The sequence below is a fragment of the Saccopteryx bilineata genome, chromosome 3, assembly GCF_036850765.1.
Source record: "Saccopteryx bilineata isolate mSacBil1 chromosome 3, mSacBil1_pri_phased_curated, whole genome shotgun sequence".
In the NCBI taxonomy this organism is placed as follows: domain Eukaryota; kingdom Metazoa; phylum Chordata; class Mammalia; order Chiroptera; family Emballonuridae; genus Saccopteryx; species Saccopteryx bilineata.
In genome coordinates, this window is record NC_089492.1 from 240,578,156 (window position 1) to 240,598,608 (window position 20,453).

Below are 20,453 nucleotides of genomic sequence, written 5' to 3' on the forward strand. Positions count from 1 at the left end.
TGTATAAAGACTAAAAAAAAAAGACACAAAAGTCCTTTCCTCCCCATCTCCATCAAGTTGGGGGTGACCCAGTGCTCAAGCTTGGTCATCATCCTTATAGATACTTTTCTCCAGCTACAAAACTAATTTCAATGATGAGAAATTAAGTGCTTATTGAATTATGTTCACTTCTGTCAGTTAAAACATGATGGAAAGCTTAGAGTGTAAGGGTCCTCCTGGTAAAATTTAATTTTAGAAATGTGTTGTCTCCGATGTTCCCTGTTAGGGATACACCTGCAGTGGGAAGCTATTAGTCCCAATGTTCTGTGGATATAAAGCAGAGAACCTATCATTTTATTTAAAGTAATATTTGAAACTGATTGAAACGTTTCATGGGGGAAAAAGAAATATAATTTTAGGCTTCTTCAAATTGCTTGCTGTAAAATCAAGTAGTGAGCACTAGAAAAGGTTCTGTCAGCTAGAATCTAAGCCTAGTGTAGTCAGCATTTTCTTGCTAAACCTTATTATGGCAAAGCATTTGATTTTTCATCTTTGTACTCTGTTCACTCCCACAAATAAACCACTTTGACCTCCACCCGTTAGTTAGTGAAATCTGCCTGCCATTCTTCAATAACCCTATTCTTTGCCCTCAAAGGCCCTTGAGTAGCTGAGAAAGTGGGGAGATAGAGCTGTGCAAAGAACTGAGCTGACGCCACTTTATAACTATGCAGTAGTTCCGAGTTGAAGCTAGACACTGCATGGTAAAATGAAATAGATTTGTAAAAATAAGAAATGCCTGTGGACGCTGGATGGGGACAACATGTTTCTAATTTTTACATAAAATTTTTCTTAGAAAGAGGTTGTCTCTTGAGCTCTTATTTAATGCAAAAAACTTCTGGCCCTTTCCTTCTAAGAAAACCTCTCTCTAAAAGAGTCATGCCATTTGTTTTAGACAGATGAGCCAACAGGTCATTGCAAAGCTTACAAATACTTCAAGTAGTCCATTATTATAATATTTTGCAAAATAAAAAGAATCACTAACTTCAAATACAGTTTTGTTTTGTTTTGGATGCAAAAGAACTACACTATTATTGAATATTATTATAACAACAACAAAAATAAATAAAAAGAGAAGTAAACGTACACAACTACATGAGTCATTTTCTGAAGCACAGTATCTGACAAGACAGGTTTTTTTAAACAATGACATATCAGAAAAAGATTCCTGTGTAAAGCTGCACTTTTCTTGATTAATGCTACACTGAACAGAAGAGACAGTGTCTGTCTAATTATGCTGAATACTTATCGGAGCGGGAGTAGCAGGATGTCTCTGCTCATTGTCATTCTTTGTGACAACGTAATGATAGATCCATTTACTTATGAGTGCAATTATTAAAACCCACACTGTTTTCTTAACTGTCTGCATATCTTGGATATATTATATTAAAAATTACTTATCTGACATTGAGGGTAAATGCTTAGTGAAGTTTTCCATATCAATTAAGTAAATGAGTTAGTTCCACTTAGTCACAGCCTTTGTGGAGGGTCTTAATTCAAATCTGGTGAAACCTGATCACCAGAATGCTTTTATATTAATGATTCACCCTTTTTCCCCCTTCTCTTCTTTGTCCAAATGCTCGAGTTTGGTTTTCACTTAAACTAAAAACTGCTCATGGCCGACATTTTCTCTGGAGTCATGATTTAGCACTTCTCCTTCATATTCACACCTTTTTTTGGAACCCAACACAAGGATCCAATTTTATACAGACAACACCCCACAGGCCAATCAGAATTGGTTGCTAGCAATGTACCATCTTTTGCAGCTTTTTCTACTCATATAATTAACTTTACTCAGAATCGATTAGGAAAAGGTCTTTACACAAGATTAAAACAAAAAAAGAAGTAAATTATTTTGGGCTCTACATAACTTGGCTACTCCCAACATGTGTCCAAAGAGACAAAACTAGGTTCCTCACTTTTTTTCCTTTCTACTTACCCCAAAATGACAATTGTCACCAACCCTGTCCTTAAATGCAAAAAACAACCAAATATGGGTATTGAATGTAAGTTACTAAACTGCTCCCACAAGGCAGAGTTTATTTCCCTGGCTCTAGTCAACTTAAGACAACTATCAAGTAGTCCAAGTAGCAGATAATGACATTTATAATAAATTATCTCTTTGAAAGTCTCCAAACATAAATTTATGTGCCTCAATATAATGATATGTGTTATGAAGATTCCTTTTTTTTTTTAAACTAGAGGCATGTTAAGACTTCAATGCTGATGGACAAACTCATAAAAATATCAAACACATCAAAAGGAGAAAAATTACCAGTTGAGCCTTTTGAGGATAAGATTTCTTTTCTGAAGGAAAAAAATATGTATCACCCACTGGAAAAAGAACTCTTAAAATTAGAAGCAGGTGTCACCATTATGAAATGATAAATATCGAAAAATAACTGGCCTGAAAAGTGTTCTTATGTATCCCATACTACTTTTAATCCTTACACATGTATTTTGACATTAGAACATAATGTCCTGCGCTTCTGTACGTTCCTATAGAGAGTTAAAACATGAGAGATGTTGCAGTAGCCATTTTGAACCCCCACCCACTGCTGCTCATGAAATGGCTGAAAGGCAGATGGTAAATTCTGACTGGAATTAAATTGCAAGTAATCATGATATCACAGAATTTATGAATCTTGGAAGCTAATCACAGTGAAGTGATTTCTGGGTTGGGGCAGCTACCATGGCAGAATACTCTGGTACTGCAGGGGCATTTCAAATTAGAAATGGATATTGGGTTGTCATTCCTTGAATTTCTATTGTCTTGAGTGCATTTCCAATGATGCACATGAAAACTTTAACTACGTCTCAATCCATACGAAGTGGAAAAATCCCTAGAGGAATGTTTCTTCAAAAAGGAGGACAAAAAAATGTTTGGTCCACAGTACAATCTGGGAGAGCTGACCTATTACCCGAATGAATACCGCACATTCACAGCTGTCTAGAAAGCCTGGCCTTCTCACCGGCGGACGGTGCTAAACCACAAGCAGAGGCCCTCACTCCACCAGACCAGAGAACCAAGAACCAAAGCAACCCCGTATTTAAAAATCCAGAAGTTTCACAGAGGTTTTTAACTGTTGAAAAAGGGAGGTTAGTAAAACTTGACTTTGAAGAGGCAAGCCTATTATCTCTATTTCAATGGGTTCAATCGTGCTATCAGTTTACTTTTTCATCAAGGTGAAGAGATGCTTTGAAAGAAAGTGACTGTTTTATTGCTGAAACTTTCTACTATTTGAAAGACACACTTTGTGACTCAGTGCTGAAGAGAATCCTCTCCATCTGAGTGTCTGGTGTACGTTCAGGAACCCATCAGGAAACAGCCCTTGATTTACTACGTTGATGTGAGCATTTCTCATCATCTAGGGTGTAATTCACCCATCAGCTTGAAATAGGTCTTTGATTAATTGATAAGTTTATGATGTACTTGAAATCCTTAGGTGAACAGAATGGTATAAATGGGTATTACAGTAACCCTCTGTCGAGCAGAAAGCAATCGGGACGTACAGAGCCACACCAGAAACGGCACAGCAACACAGGCCGCAAAGCTATCGACTCCTGAGGGCTATGTGAATCCATGGAACTCTTTCTTCTCCATCTCCCCTCTCCCCCATATACAGCCCTTTATTCTGAAATATTGATGAACCATTTTATTGAAAACAGTGACGGCCAATAAAAGAGAGAGAGAGATAGAACTTTACTCCCAGATAAGCCGATGGTATCATACTTGATTAGTTAATCTTTAAACAGAATCATCAGTATGTAGGAAAAATATAAAAACATATAAGAGAGGGAAATAAATCTGCAAATAGTATCATTAGTGATCTGTATCATTTTTACAAATTAAACAAATATATGTGTACATACACGTACATATTCACACATGTCTATGTAGATATACATATAAATATAAAAATACACTGCTTACAAAAATCAGGGGATTAGGGACCATGCAGATACTCCAGTACTTTCAGCCTTTTGTATAGTGCATTTTCACCAATGAAACAGAAGTGGGGTTTGCATCTCATTTGCATAATCGAACAACTTTCTTTGACTTGTCGTTTGCTTTTCTGATGTTCTTTAATAATAAAAAAATCAAATGTCGGGGTAGGGGGTGAGGGTTTTACATTTAGTGGGATACTTGAATCCATGTAAATACAATAAATTAAAATTAATAAAAATAAAAATAAATCACATGTTTTTTTTATCGCTTCATATTCACTTTGAAATAGCCCCCATTTTTGTGAGCAGTATATTTAAAAGCTATATATAGATACAGATATAACATATAGTTGTGTGTGTGTGTAAATATATATAAAGCTTAGAACAATGTAGAGACATACTGAAAACTCAATATACATTAGCTATTACTTATAAAACACCTATTTAAAATTTCAGTAGCATTCCAATGATAAAATACAAGTAAATTTCTCTTTTTGTTAATCAAATAGTGGTATTACTGGAGTCTATGAAATACTTATATTGTGTTCCTAGACTAGAACAGAGGACATAAGAATACTAAAGAAGTATTTGTGTCTCTATATTGGAGGTTAAAATTACCTTCTGAATTCTACAAATATTTAATAATATTTATTAGATAAATAAAATTAATTAGATACAGGAAAATCAACAACAAAGTCAGGTATGTCTGACCTATCTATCTATTGATCTACCTATCTGATCTTTTGTTTCTCCTCTTTCAACTATACTTTCTGGTTATTTAATCTCAATTCAGAACAATCTTGTTTCCTCTAAGTAAATATTTGCTCAGATTCTGTCCAATTTCCTTACCCACAAGTCAGAACACTGAGATTTGCATCCATTGGTGGAGAAAGATACCCCTTTTGCTGAAGTAGGATAGCATTGCCTTGTGTACTTCCTTGGAGTTTCCTAACATTTCAGCTTTCTACACACTACTCACACAAGAAGAAAGATAAGATTCTGATAGAATAAAGGGGAGGAAATAGGGACCAGCATTCACTGATGCTCCTTTATTAATGGAATAGCTGTTGCACCGGCTCTTTATAAACAGTCACAGTGGAGGATTGTGGTCTAAGTCCACAAATAAACTCTGAACTGACATGATCCTTAGCATACTCTATAGCTTGTACTACAAGCCACTGGGTACGTGTTTAACCAGTTACCCTTCTTTCCTTCACTAGGCTGGAAGCACTTCTAGGGCAAGGTCTGCCTCAGTTTATTTATTTCTTCCTCTATCATCTTGTACAGTGTTCTGCATATAATAGATGCAGATATGTACAACATGTGCTCAACTGAATTTCATAGTGTCTTAAACTCAGATAGTATTTCAGAGTTTTCAAAGTCTTTACCAAAAACAAGATATACAGTGCTTTCCTGAAGCTTTCTGATTTATTAAGTATACTGTACTTTGCATGTATTAGAAATACACTGTGTCCAGTGCCAAGCACAGAACCTTGCACACAGCTGGTGCTTAATAAATAGTAGCTCCTGTTTTTATCATCTCATTTGATCTTTTGAAAGTTGTGAGTTATGAAGGCCAGGCTTGTTTCATTGTTCCCAATGTTTATATATGAGGAAATGAAAATACAGGGAAGTAGCTTGCTAAAAATCCCAGGCTTCTTCATGTCAGAGGACACGAAGTTTAAAGTTTTGATTCTTAATTGGTACTTTTTCCTTTATAGTACATTACATTTCTCTTTTATTTTCTCCCTACCCAGGAAGTCATGAAGATGGTTGTGGATGGAATGAAATATGCTTTCAAATCCCTCCAAAGAACATGCTCACCAAGGCCACACAATGAACCAGTCCTTCGCTACCTACCTAAGCTACTGGGGCTGTGCTGAAGATGGCGACAGGAACAGCTTAGGAAGGTAGATTTAACATACAAACCTAAGGTGCAAGCTATGTTTTTTTTTCTTTCCTCCTTCTAGAATATTTACACAGCCTCATTTTCAATATGAAATTAAAAAATTTGGAGATATGGGTAATTTATTTATTCAGACAAGAGCAGCTGAAATGCAGCATCTGTTTTCCTGGGAGCTTCTATAGGCACAAAATTGCGCATTTGGGCTCCCTGATGCAAGTGGAGCTACATTCATTCGCTCAACAAATGTATGCAGCACACTACTCCCTGAGCATTTCGCCCTGCTCACAGGACAAGATAAGACATGTGTGGTCTCCATCCTATTAGTTATTTATGTATTCAACAAATATTGATTGAATATCATGTGCCAGGTACTATAACGGGCTTCGAGAATACAAAGGTAATTTTTTTGACCACACTTTATCATATATATGGATATGAAAAATACACACCCACACACAGATAGTGTATGTGCATATCTGTCAGATTATTTCTTTTCTTCTAAAAGGTAACCTTTCAGACTCCCATTACAACAGGTTGTTTTAGGTCCCCTTTAATGGCATTAAAAATAGCCATTTTTGATCTGACCAGGCAGTGGCATAGCGAATAGAATATCGGACTGGGATGTGGAGGACCCAGGTTTGAAACCCCAAGGTCGCCGGCTTGATCGTGAGGTTGCTGGCTTGAGCAAGGAGTCACTCGCTCTGCTGTAGCCTCCCAGTCAAGGCACATATGAGGAAGCAATCAATGAACAACTAAGGTGTCGAATGAAGAATTGATGCTTCTCATCTCTCTCCCTTTCTACTTGTCTGTCCCTATCTGTCCCTCTCTCTGTTTCTCTCTCTTTCTGTCACAAAAAAACCAAAAAAATAGCTATTTTTGAAGGGTTCTTAGAGTACTCATTTTGTATGAGAACTTTCCTATCACAAACCCTTATTTAGTTGAAATTTCTCTGATGAAGGAGCATCACTAGAGACTAGGGCCCTTCTTAGTGTACAGGGGCTCCCTGGTCCACCAGCTTCTGCGTAGATGTCAACACTGAAGAGATCATGGGAGACAATGTTGCCACATAACAGCGCTCTCCCACAGCTCCATGAATGCAGAAGAAAATCCAAGACACTGATCCCATGGTAGTGTTCAGTGTAACAGTGACTCTTCCTATTACAGCAGGAGATAGTGGGAGATTGAATAATTTTCCCTAATATATGCTAGTGCAGCAGAATGTCCACGATCAATGTACTATGGTTACCAGTCTGCTGCCCTTTTATTGACATTGATAATGGGCCTCCTCCTATGTGTCTCAGATACAAGTTTAAGATGGTAAACTTCCCCCACTCCTATAATAGATGAATGACTGTTGGCAATCAAATTAGAACCAGCAGAGTGGGAATCCAAGTGAATCTGATACGGGGTATTTACAATTACAATTACAATGAACTCATATAAGTCTACAAAAATCTCACTGCTCCTAGTAGTTATGACACTGAACTGTGGTTCCCAGTGACTTAGGCTGCTGGTTGACCAGATGCTTACCAAAATATTCTTCTACAAACAGCTTTAAAAGAAATATTTCTTTACTTAATAATTGTAATAACAGACGCATGCCATTACAATGCTTAATTTTGACCTTCAAAAATGAGGACTACTAAATCTTTGGGAAGAAGTCCATGTCTGAGAGAAGTTTATTTCTGAAAGTTTTAAGGAAAATTACAGCTAATCTCACTATTTATCAAATCTGACTTAAGAAATTTTCACTGAAATGTTTAGAACTTCCAGCATCTTCACTAATGTAATCATGCCTGTTAATAAGGTTTTATAATCACAATATAATTAAAGTCATACTAGAACACTGAATATTTTTCCATAGAGGAAAATTTAAGTAGCTGCTTACTCATGTTTTCCAACACAGTACTAAATTTGACTGTAAGTCCTATAATTTCTTATGTTTTGTTTTCACAATAATTTCTTTACTTCTGCTGAGACTGACTGATATGTATGTGCTCTCTGCAGGTGTGGTCTGAATTGCAGGAAGTTATGCAACTCAGTAACCCATGAAGCTTGATCAATTTAAAGCAAAATCCTTCGAGGCAGGGAATATTGTAATAAAGTTTCATATACTACTACTTGTCAATGGGTGGCTGAGCCTTACCACTTGTTTTGCTTTCTACTTGTTAATAATTGGATTTGGCTGAACAGTAGCCTGTAGATTGAGATTATCATAAGCATCACTTCTGAGAGAATTATTGGTAGCAAATGCTGCCTTCAGGTTTATTGAAAGCATCCCAATTCCCTGGCTTTATAGGCTTCATTCATTCAACCAATCCATTCATCCATCCATATTTATTTAGTACTTATTATGTGCCAAGCATACTTAAGGGTGTCGGGTATACAGCAATAGAAAAGACAAGACTAAATCCCACTGCTCATGAAATGTATATTCTAGGCCCCTGGTCAGCAAACTGCGGCTCGTGAGCCACATGCGGCTTTTTGGCCCCTTGAATGTGGCTCTTCCACAAAATACCACATGCGGGCGCTACCTCGATAGGGAATGTACCTACCTATATAGTTTAAGATTAAAAAATTTGGCTCTCAAAAGAAATTTCAATCATTGTACTGCTGATATTTGGCCCTGTTGACTAATGAGTTTACCAACCACTGTCTAGGCGGAGAAAGCAGACAGTAACAGTGGATAGTGGTATGAAGCAAGAAAGCAGGGTTATGAATTATAGGATGATGGGAAAGAGTCAGCAGCTATTTTAGGTCACTGGGAGCCTCTTTGATGAGCTATTATTTGAACCCAGATCTGAATGCTGAGGATTATTTGATTTTATGGGCAAAAGAATGATAACTATTTCACTTTGTTAACGGTTCATGCTATTTGCTTATATACTGTATCCTATGTGTATTTAATAATCCACATTCCTTTCCTGGCCTCGGCTGTATAACAAGAATTTAGGATAAGGAAAGTGAGGCTTTCCCAGGTCTTTCTGATTGGTTATTATTATTATTATGTTTTTAATTTCAATATAAGCCCAGAGCATGAGACCATAAAGTACAAGCAAAAACATGTACAGTAAAAGAGGTTATTGAATGTAGAAGACAAAACTTATACTCTGAAATCAGATTTAGTTGAAGTCTGGATTCTAATTCTCGGTTTTCCTCTCTAACAAGGCAGTATCATTCTATCTTGTGTATTTTAGAGAAGGGCAATTTTTCTTAAAAAAAAGTAGCTATAATTTTTACCATATATACAAAAGCATCATGCACAGTGCCTGACCCAATGTAGGCACCTGTCTGTTGGTTTCCTTCCTATTTATTTCAATTATCAATTTCCCTGCCAGTTTTCATTTGTACAGATAAACAAGAGTTGATGGTATAAACATTTCAGCTTGATAGAATTTCATAGGACTCATTTCATCGGTGTGTGATTAGCTTTAAGGCTTCGAATCTAACCCAGTTTCAAGATAACTTGGAAACGAAACTGAGTAGAAGGAACAAATGCAGCATTGTAAGAGAAGCAAAAGTCAGCTTGAGGTTGTCTGATGTTTTTAAACTAACATCATCTTTAATCTCCTATGTCCTTCTTCCCAGATATTAAGAGCTGTGCACTAAGAGTGTGAGATAAACTAATGGGGAACAGGATACTACAAAAGACATTTGAAAGAGCCTATGTAATTTCGGCATGTCTAGTTTGTTTTACTTTCCAAAGCCTTCCTGTTGTTCAGGAAATTTGTCTCTTCTGGAAACCTTCTGCCTTCTTTTGGCCAGGGAGTCCTGAAAAAGCATTTGAGGGCAGGTAAACAGATGCAAAGCTCTCTGAGTGAGGAGCAAGCACAGGCCTTGTTCCCTGCGTCACATCTGAGGCATGAACAAAGTGTCTTTTGGTACTTGCTTGAGAGAATTATCCTAAAAGCAGGCAACCAAGAGTCTGCTGGTGCATTCAGATATACAGAACTCCCAACATGCTCTGACGGGAATTTATATGAGTGGAGCACTAAAAATCCTCCCCCTCAATGAACTGTACCCCTGGGGAAAAGCCATGCAGGCCCGGATCAGTGTGGGAACAACATAAGGGTGTTCTCTGTGCCAAAAAGGGGATTGAACTAGATGGAAAATCCCCAAAAAGGACCATCTGGTAGCATAAATTATCCATTTAAAATGGCTGGTGTGAGTTAATGACACCAAAGTCACCATGAACATGTACAACATCCTTCAGTTGCGTTTTAATGTCCCCTCAGGCCCTGTTTCAATTATGACTTTCTCTGCTGAATGTGGCCAAATGTAAATTTATCCACTGTTCTCCCCCATCCCTCACACACATATACCATAAAATGCATTTTTCCGTAATGAGTTAGGGGTAGACAATGGAGAATCAGTCTAGTACTATAACTGTGGGAAATTTCTCTAAGAAATTATACATATCTTAGGGAAACCTCCCATGATTATATATATATACAATTGTACTATATATAGTATTATCTATATATCTATCCATCCATCCATCCATCCATCCATCCATCCATCCATCCATCCATCCTTCCAAAAGGATTCAGTCATTAAACTTTAGTTATTTAATGATTACAAATAATACAGGTATTCAGATGTTAAAATTCATGATCACTTGATCCATAATATGCAGATAGAGAAAGAAGTCTGAATAAAAAGTTACTAGATCAGAGCACTCTATATTCTACGGACCCCACTGTCCCCAAATATGCCCAACCCAAAGCAGTCTCATGGTGGAGGACCTTCTTGCACATCAGCACAATGAAAGCAGCTTTGAGAGGTCTGAAACTGCATCAGCACAGCACTGAAGCACAAATGTGCCAAACCTATATATTGATTCTGATTTTCACGGAAGCAGGTAAACTGGCTAGGACTCTAATTAGCCTTTTAAGGAGGGTTCAAAAAAGTTTTACATCTTTTAATTTTTTAATAGCACATAAACTTTTCATTGGCACTATACTGAGGCCATGCTGATGATGCAGTTAGTGGCAAGGAAGAGTCAGCATTTTCATTTCATTTTGGCCTGGGTTTATTTCCTAGCCACTTTAGGCGAACAGGCATGGTGCAGGAGTGGAGGGGTGCCGACGCAACTTGATAGAAGACCCACCACACCTTGAACACTGTGTCGGTAAAAACAGAAAAAGGCACCAGGGGCTAATATCCCCATCCTTTTACTTTCCATCTCACTTTATGATGAGTTTCTTATGTGTGCCCCCCAAGCCCCATTGTGAATTTCTTGAAAGCAGGAGTCATACATAGCCTTCCCATTCATCCTTGAGTTCCCAGAACTAGGGATTGTATTTAATCCAGGGAAGGTTCCCAGTGAAGACTGCTGAATGAGTGAGTGAGTGAATGAATGAATGAGTTGAGAGAGATTAAGTAAAAGCAAGAAAAAGTGAAAATTCTGCATTTTAGTAAAGGGAGCAAGATGGAAGACTCATCCAGCAGGGCCTGGGTTTGGTTTTGGTTCCTAGCATACAGTAAAACTGCCTAGTGGATGTGGAGGTGGTGGGGAGAAGCAGGCATACACTTCTACAGACTCTTGTGACAACCACCACGATGAGGACCTATAACAGTTCCACCATCCCCCAAATCTCCACCAGCGCTATTCCTTTCTAGTCACATCCTCTGAGAACGGTCTTTTGGTATGAGAAAGAAGAGAGAGGGGAGTTAAGATTTGAAGATTCAGAGGTTTGTTCAGAAATTTTCTTGGTGCTTGTTTGTTCTTGCAGGAAATTATTGAGGCATGGGTAAGGGACAAGGGTCAGAAAACATTTTTTTATTCTTAGATGGTTTATATATGCTACCTCACTTAATTCTCAAAAGTATTGAGAGCTATTCTCAAGAGTATTGAAAGAGCTATTGTTATTGAAAGATTATAAAAATCAGACACAGGCTCAGAGAGGTTAGGTAATTTGCTTATAATCACACAGTCAACAGGGGCTGGAGCCAGGATTACACTTTGCCTATCTGATTCCAAAGTCCCACACTCTATCTTCTATAACTGCTTGACTTCACATCTTGAGGAAGGCACTGGAGAAGATTCCCTCTTGCCCAGGGGGTGGTTAGACATGGAGAAAGACTTCAAAAAGCTTCTGCTACAGAATTATTCACATTACTCTTAGTACTCCAGAACCAAGACTATACCACCCTGGGAGGTTAGACTAGAAGTCATCGTTTGCTTAGTTCTCTAGAGATGGACATAAAGATCACTGTTTCATTTAAGCAGCAAACAATCATGATGATAACTCAGTAATAGGAGAAAAACTTTCAAGTATTCTCATTTGCTAAAAATTCAAGTTACTGGCCCTGGCCGGTTGGCTCAGTGGAAGAGCGTCAGCCTGGCGTGCAGAAGTCCCGGGTTCGATTCCCGGCCAGGGCACACAGGGGAAGTGCCCATCTGCTTCTCCGTCCCTCCCCCTCTCCTTCCTCTCTGTCTCTCTCTTCCCCTCCCGCAGCCGAGGCTCCATTGGAGCAAAGATGGCCCAGGTGCTGGGGATGGCTCCTTGGCCTCTGCCCCAGGCGCTGGAGTGGCTCTGGTCAGGACAGAGCGACGCCCCGGAGGGGCAGAGCATCGCCCCCTGGTGGGCAGAGCATCGCCCCCTGGTGGGCGTGCCAGGTGGATCCCGGTCGGGTGCATGTGGGAGTCTGTCTGACTGTCTCTCCCTTTTTCTAGCTTCAGAAAAAATAAAAATACAAAAAAAAAAAAATTCAAGTTACTGGATAAACTTTGTGGCACAGGAAACCCATTTTCCTTCCTCATGTTATCCATCCAGTTGGGAAAGTTTGTATGTAGATCTTTATTTGGATTACCAAAAGATAATTTAAAAAACCAAATCCAAAAAGCAGTTAGTATAAAAAAACAGAAGCTAAAGCAAAGGGAATGAATGCTGGATTGCAGTATAGATGAAAATACGTCAGAGTAGATCATACGCCATCCTTACCAGCCTTTCATTCCGGTTGAACTGCTGCTTTTCACTGCCAGCAGCAGTCAGATACAAACCAGTGCTCATGGTGCAAGTCAAAAAGCCAACTGCGCCAGACCAGGCGGTGGCGCAGTGGATAGAGCGTCAGACTGGGATGCGGAAGACCCAGGTTTGAGACCCCGAGGTTGCCAGTTTGAGTGCGAGCTCATCTGGCTGGAGCAAAAAGCTTGCCAGCTTGGACCCAAGGTCGCTGGCTCGAGCAAGGGGTTATTCGGTCTGCTGAAGGCCCACGGTCAAGGCACATATGAGAAAGCAATCAATGAACGACTAAGGTGTCGCAATGCGCAACGAAAAACTAATGATTGATGATTCTCATCTCTCCGTTCCTGTCTGTCCCTGTCTATCCCTCACTCTGACTCTCTCTCTGCCTCTGTAAAAAAAAAAAAAAAAGCCAACTGCTTCAAGCTTGCTCTTTTGACTTGCATGCAGAGTGTGGGCCCCACGGGCACATACATTTCAGGGTTGTCAGCCCGTGCCCCCTTGTCTGCCCTGCTTACCTGGCTCCACTTCATGCCATCCGCTCGACTGGCTGCCGCTTCCTGGGGAGCGCCCTTGGCCTGTGTAAAATGGCTCTTCACCAGGACTGTCCATTTCATCCTCCACGGACTTGAGGCGCTTTGTGGAGCTGAAAGAACACATGTGTAGGTGTTTATAGGCAGTCCAAACTATCTTTCAACTGGACAGAGCATCTCTGGTTGAAAGAAAGCCAAGAGAGGAAGTAATTGGGCAACTCAGTAGAGCTCTAGGACTCTTTTAGACTCTTGTTTAGTTTAGTGAGTCACTGGATGTGGAACAGTCTTGAGTCTGTCTTGTTCCAAGTGTCTGGGCTTGGTTTTTATTGTCACTCAAGTTGCTGCTGCTGCTGCTGCTGCCACATCCTGCTCCCTGTCCCTTTGAGGAGCTGGTGGCTGGCTCCTGCTCCTTCCTGCACCGGGAAGGACCAGTCATAAGGCCACGTGTCACATATTCTCAGGCTATGACTGACACGCCATCAGCAGTATACCTACACATCAGTCCAATCCCTTCTGGCACCTCCCAGAAAGGGTAAAAATCAGGGTGCATGACCCTTCAAGAAAAGCTTGGATTGCTTTTTTTCTGCCATGTTTTCTCATCTTCCACTTGGATATTTTCATTCAAAAAGTATTTTCTGCAGAATTATAATAGTCCGTGTACTGATCTAGACACTAGGGATAAAATAGTAAACTAAAGAGACAAAAATATGTGACAACGAGGGACATGGAAAAAAGGATGGTCAGTGACTTTAATGTCTCCCTCTACAAAGAGGAAGTTCTATTAAAACAGGGTAGGGATTTTTTATTTTTAGAAAGGTATGGTTGAGAAATTTCCAGAATGTTTCCATTTCTTTCAGTTAAAGGTCTTTTTTTTTTTCTCCCAATATGAAGCTTAAGGAAGAGAAGGTAAAAGGAGTAAATGCTACATGCTGCTAGTGCTGTAATTATCATATTTGATTATGTCACTATCATTATCAGAATGGTAGCTTTCTTTTTTTTCTTTAGTTTTTATTCAATGAATTTAGCAAGAGAGGAAGAGGGGGAGAGAGAGAGAGCGAGAGAGACACTGATCTGTTCCTGTATGTGCCCTGACTGGGGATCGAACCAGCAACCTCTGTGCTTTGGGACAATGCTCTAACCAACCAGGCTATTCAGCCAGGGCTGGAATGGGTAGGTTTCATACCTAGTAGGAGTGCTTGTTGCCATGTGTCAGGGTACAGATTTTTTAATATGTTTTCATTCATCAAACACTTGCTATATACCTCCCACGTGCCAGGCGCTGGGTAAAATGCTGAGACACAGATGTGAATCAGACACAGCCCCTCTCTCCATGAGGTTTATTGTGTAGTAGATGAATACAGAGAGGTAAACAAAACTGTGCAAAAGAGTAGAGAAATGATGATGGAACTACATATAGGAGGATATAACAGTTTCCTCAATAAAGAAAGGAAATGGTGATACACTTGGGAGGTTAGGAAAGGCTACCCGGAAGAGACGGTTCCTGAGCTGTCTATAAGAGTGAGTGTGGAGGAGATGGAAGGGAAGGGCAGAGATGACCTGATGCACCATGCAGGCAGCCATTTTGGATTTTAAAATATTTGAATACTTCTTTATCAATTGGCAAAGTGCCGATGTCTGAAGCCCCGTAAGCTTCCCCCAACCTTACCACCCATCTTTGCCTCAGGATAGCCTCATGATCCAAAACCTAAAGGGTTAATGTCTGGCATGCTGGGAGCCTTCCAGGACTTAGCCTGCACACTGTGGCAGGGCCGCGTTGCTCTAATTGGTATGCTCATGTCACTCAGGTTATTGAGTATTTTGAACATCACTCCCTGGAGAGAGGTAAATCCCAAGCAGAAACAACATTGTGAGTCAAGTGTGACATGTGCAGAGAGTTGCCAGGTGTTTGGGATGGCTAACACTGAAAGAATGGCACAGCAAAAGAAGGGGAGTGGAGGTTAGAGAAGACAGGGTATGTCTTGACTTTGTCCTATAAGCAATGGGGGCTCCCTGAAAAAGTCTAAACAGGGAGTGACATAAGAATCATATTTTTAGAAAAGTCATTTTGGTAGTTGTGTAGATTATAGACTTAGGAAAGCAAAGGGAAAAGAAATATGGAACTTACAGAGGCAGGGAGATAATTAAGAGATTATTGAAGCAATCCAAATAAAAAAATGTGGGAGGCCCAATTTCAGACAAGAAATTCTAGCTATTAGAGTTGACATTCCAGCATTCTTAGCCTTTAAGTTCAGTTCTCATTAAGGCCAGACCACAGGAAAGCAACATACCTGTTGCATGCTAGCTTAGTATCCAAAGGAAATACTTTTAATAGCTTATTTAATATTCTTTGCTTGGCTTTCCTTGAAGTTCAGTGAAAAATATCCACTTGTAAAGCTTTTGTATGTTCTGCGTAAAACTGCATCAAACGCGAGTCTTCCATAAAAAGATATACACAAAAAACTCCTAAAAATACATACAGCCAGGAAAAAAATATAGTCTCTTTGAAGGAATTTCCATTGTTCCCTTCCTATTAGAAAACAAAGATTGTATAACCTATTTCTTCCCATTCTTGCCGTGGCAACCAGGAAGCTCAGGGATAAATTTTAAAAATAATTCTTGGTGCAGGTTTCTAATATAATAATCTCTTATCTTTCCTTATGATTTTTAGCCTCTCTTTCCACAATTAAAATTACCTGCTGTGTTTTAAAATTGAAAGCCACTTGAAGTCATTTTAGAAGTTGGACAAATACAAATTGGAAAGAAATAAATATTTCCCTATGCCCCCTGGAAAATAAACAAAGACCAGACCTGTATGTTCTGATGGGACAATGAAGTCTGTCGTGAAAAGGCCTCTAGCCCTGTCACTATCTCTTTATTTATATAAATAAATATATATTTAATATTTATATTATATATCTATATTTATTTAATATTTATATTATATATATCTATATTTATTATATATTTTTTTAATCTCTAATGTCTATCTAAGAGTCTAACAGCATATGTTCAAAACTGCTGATTTGTGCTACTGACTTTGAAATATTCATGAGTACTTATAACAAGAACTCACCTAGGTGTCATGATTTAAAGAGCGCCAACCCAAAGGGCCAACTTCATTGCCCATCATTTTCCCATTATTAATACTTTTCTGAGTTTGTCAAGATTTGGCTTCCTCGGTATCCATTAATAAAATGCAAATATACTATGCAGTTATTAAATCCTAAAGGTGAAACAGCTAGTAGTTATTAGCTGACACTTTAGTTTGGATTCAAGGACTTTCGGGAGTTGGTGCAGGACCAGTGTCTATAGAGGGAAGGTGTTAGGACAAAGGAGAGAAAAAGATCTGGGAGGGAAAACATTAGAAGTGCCAGGATGGACAGGGAGAGGGCTTCTCACTCAGTTTATTGACTTCACAACTTGACAGTTGGTTTATCTTGACAAAGGTTTGGGGATAAATGATATTTTATCCCTATTTTTAAACTACCTCCTCTTCTGTAATTTTGGAGATGTTCACTATGAAGGGGTACAGAAACTACAATTGATGCTTATCAATATCCTTTATTTTTTGAATTTAGAAATGAATCAGTCATTAAATATGACTTCTTTCACACTGATTCTATACTCCCAGAAACATCTGAGGAAAACAGGAAGATAGCAGTAAGATCTCTCCTTTTATTCTAAGGACTGATCTCTACTTGTGTGTGAAATTTGCTCTTGTGTTCTTAGTAATTCTACATAGGAATTAAAGTAAGACTATTACCTTCATTCCAAATACATGCTTAATCCCCACTGTGTGCAAAGAAGCTTCAGCTTGGACCCATAAAACTGCAAAATGCCTCTTTCCAGAATGTTCATGGTACCCTAAACTAAAAATATCCATTTACTTGTCAGTTTCTAACCACTAGATTGTAAAGCTCCTATACTTGATTTTATATCCACAGTGCCAAGGGCAATATCTTTGGTACTTAATAATGTGTGTTGCTGAATAGGATGTTAGTCATTGTCCTCTAAGGGACCTGTAGGCTAGGTGGGTAGGCAGGACCCATATATACCTCAAAGATGTTAATAATAACTCAAGATAGCAAATGCTAAGTGTCCAGGAAAAGCAAAGATGCTATGTATTCCTTTTTGGTGGCATCGTGTTCTATTGCTCCTTACTGAAAGACTCAGTCCCATTCTTAAGAGCATTAGTGTAAACATAGCATGTTATTTAAGTTTCAACAGACTGGAGTTTGAATGTAGATTCTGCCCACTTACTAGGTCTATGACCCTGGGCAAGTTACTTATCTCCTCTTAACTTTGGGTTGAGCCACTGTTAAATGACCACACCATCTATATTGTAAAATTATCTTGAAGATTAAATCATACCAGGTATGTAAAGCACCTAATACAATGCCTCTCAGAGAGTGGGTGACCAACTAATATTGCACAGCATGAACAAATATTGATTGATGGGTGAACTTTTCTTATGTATATCTAGAGCATTCTTCTGGGAACATTTTCTAACCTGTACACAGATAATTCTGCTGAGTCTATATATTTAAAGAATAATTTAGAAAATCATCCTAGGAGAGTCTAATGAGAGCTAAACAAACATATTACTGAATTATTAACTACTGATGCTATTTATAATTAGTTCCTTTACAGAGTTAGTTATTTGTAGAATACAAGAACGACACTAGCCTTTTAAATGACATTAATAGCTAGGTTTCCCCTCAGAGAGTCACAACAAAAGACAACAAAACAGCTGGAGCAGTCAAAAGGATGGGGGTGAGAAATACTGTTGGGGACACCCATGGTTCCTGCACAGCACACATATGAAAACCAAACAACCCATCAACTTTTAAATTAATCGCTGCCCACAAGTGTTTGCAAAGCTTTTTCATGTTGACTGAGTGCAGTTCCACACAATGTCTCTTCCATCAGCAAACATTCAAAATCCTCAAAATGTATTAGCACCCGAATGTATTCACAATCTCATTCTTTTATTTTAAATGTACTTTGGATTTGAGAGTTTTTTCCCCTTGAGGAGCCGCTACCACAGTGAACTGCAGGAACATTTAAACAACATGAAAGATGATGGTAGGATTTGGTGGTTATATTTAGAGAATGACTGTTACTTCGACTGTTTTCAAGGTGTTAGTAATGACTAAGCTGCTTTTTTCTCTTTTTTTTTGGTAAGTCATGATGGTTAAAATTATAAAATCAAAGTTAAAAAGGAGTCTCTACCAAAGAAAATTTCCATAATCTGGACATTGTTTTAAATCATAAAACTCTAGTACTTGCCTTTGTCCAATGTTTTTCTGAAAAGTACATAAACATTAAAGATCATTCTGTACCATTCTTTTCTTTGTTGTCACAGTCCAGTGCTAAAGCCAATTTGTAAAAGAATACTGTGGGTTTAATGCCTAATCCCTTTTCCTCTGGTCCAGGTTATCTAGAGACAACAGGACCTTGCAAAAAAAAACGCTTCATTTTGATTTTGGCTTTGTGACCTCAAGGGGATCAAGCACCCTGCCATCATTATTGGGTTGCGCTCCTCTGGCCGTTACTTTTTTAAGGTCTCCAGGGGCAACAGGGTTCGTGATCGAGCTGTGCTCCCCCCGCGTGTGACAGGACCACACTCACTGTTACAACCTCACATCAGGCTATCAAAGAGGTTTATCTCTTAGGGCAACTCCAACAGACTGGATTCTGAGACATTTGGAGGCTCAGCAGAAGAGCTGGGACTGAGCTGTGATGTCTGGTGTGGGCATGGGGGCTGGGATCAGGTATCACCAATGTAACTTTGTGCCAAACATGCCAAAACACACATCCGTTTCCCAATGCAAGCCTTGTCCTTAATTTCCTGAGAACGTGCTATGTTCATCATCCGTCCCTCCTCTAGGCCTTGGCTTCTGTCTTCACCCCATGCGGATCCACGTTCCCTTCCCTTCCCATCTCACCAATCCTAACCAACTCTTACCACTGGGCACAAGTCGCTCTTTTTGGATAAAGCTTTTTCTTTTTTAATCTATTTTTATTCTTTGTCACATAATTGAGCTCCCTGTTTTTGACTGGTGTGTGTGTGTGTATGTTTAATTTATCTACTTGCTTGTCTGTCTGTCTATTTCTGCTACATGTGCATTTGTTTTCTCTACCCAACAAAGTCTGTTGGGGCTGAACCCACCTTCCAGTATCTTCTACTGCTACAGGTGCACTGCTAAGTGCCTAGCAGACCTAGAATGAAGATCAGGGTGTCACTATGAGTTTTTTAAGAGCCACCAATCACCTTACCTGGTGGAGGATGTGCTGGGTAAAGACCTCCTCATGGCTCCTGGACTCATGCTGTAGTATGAAGAGCTTTCCAAATCTGAGAGAGAAAAGTTTGGGCCAGTTCCTGCAGCTATTGGGGCTAGAATAAAACAAACAAACAAAAAGACCCATCAGTTAAGTCCTGTGCATAAAAGAGTATATTTCCATGTTGCATTTAACACATTTTATCTTTGAATTTACAGGGTAAGCTTGTCCAAAATGATCAGTAATAAAATCTGACCTCAAAAGAATGTTGACAATAAAAATAGTCTCCAACAGAAAGACATTTTCCTCCTAATGTACCTGTCATCTTTTCTCTCTTTTTTTAATGGTAAATCGTCACTAGGGTTGCAATGTTCCTGGATACTGTTAGCAAAAATACCTCCCTGTTTTGGGCTGAAACTTTTCTTCAGTGATCAGCCAAAACATTCCCTGTGCTGTTCTAATTTTGTCTGATCCTGATGGCTTTCACTCATCTGTATTTTGGAATTAGGTCTGCACTGCAAATGCATCTTTCTGATTTCTTGTAATGAGAAATGTGTGACTTCTCCTTATTCGACATCACCTCAGCACCCTGCATAGACCCTTACTTCAATATTTGTCCCACCTTGGCAAGACCTTCAAACTATGGTCCCCACACCATAGTTTTTGTAGATAAAGTTTTATTGGAAAACACCCACACCCATTCATTTAGGTACTAGCTCTGCTTCTGCTCTATGAGGGCAGAGACAAGTAGCTATAGTAGGGACCATATGGTTCACAGAG

The 20,453-nt window shown here is 39.1% G+C and overlaps 1 protein-coding gene across 9 annotated transcripts in view; it reads right to left on the reverse strand.

Annotated features, from left to right (window-relative positions):
* The window catches only part of NFIA (nuclear factor I A), a 386,029-nt gene that overhangs the window by 90,238 nt on the left and 275,338 nt on the right, over positions 1-20,453 (reverse strand). For all 9 annotated transcript variants that reach the window (XM_066269044.1, XM_066269047.1, XM_066269045.1 and 6 more), the window contains 2 exons: positions 19,671-19,788; positions 13,377-13,504 (listed from right to left, as the gene is read on the reverse strand). In XM_066269044.1, coding sequence (XP_066125141.1) covers positions 13,377-13,504; positions 19,671-19,788 — 246 coding nt within the window. The remainder of the gene's footprint in view (positions 1-13,376; positions 13,505-19,670; positions 19,789-20,453) is intronic.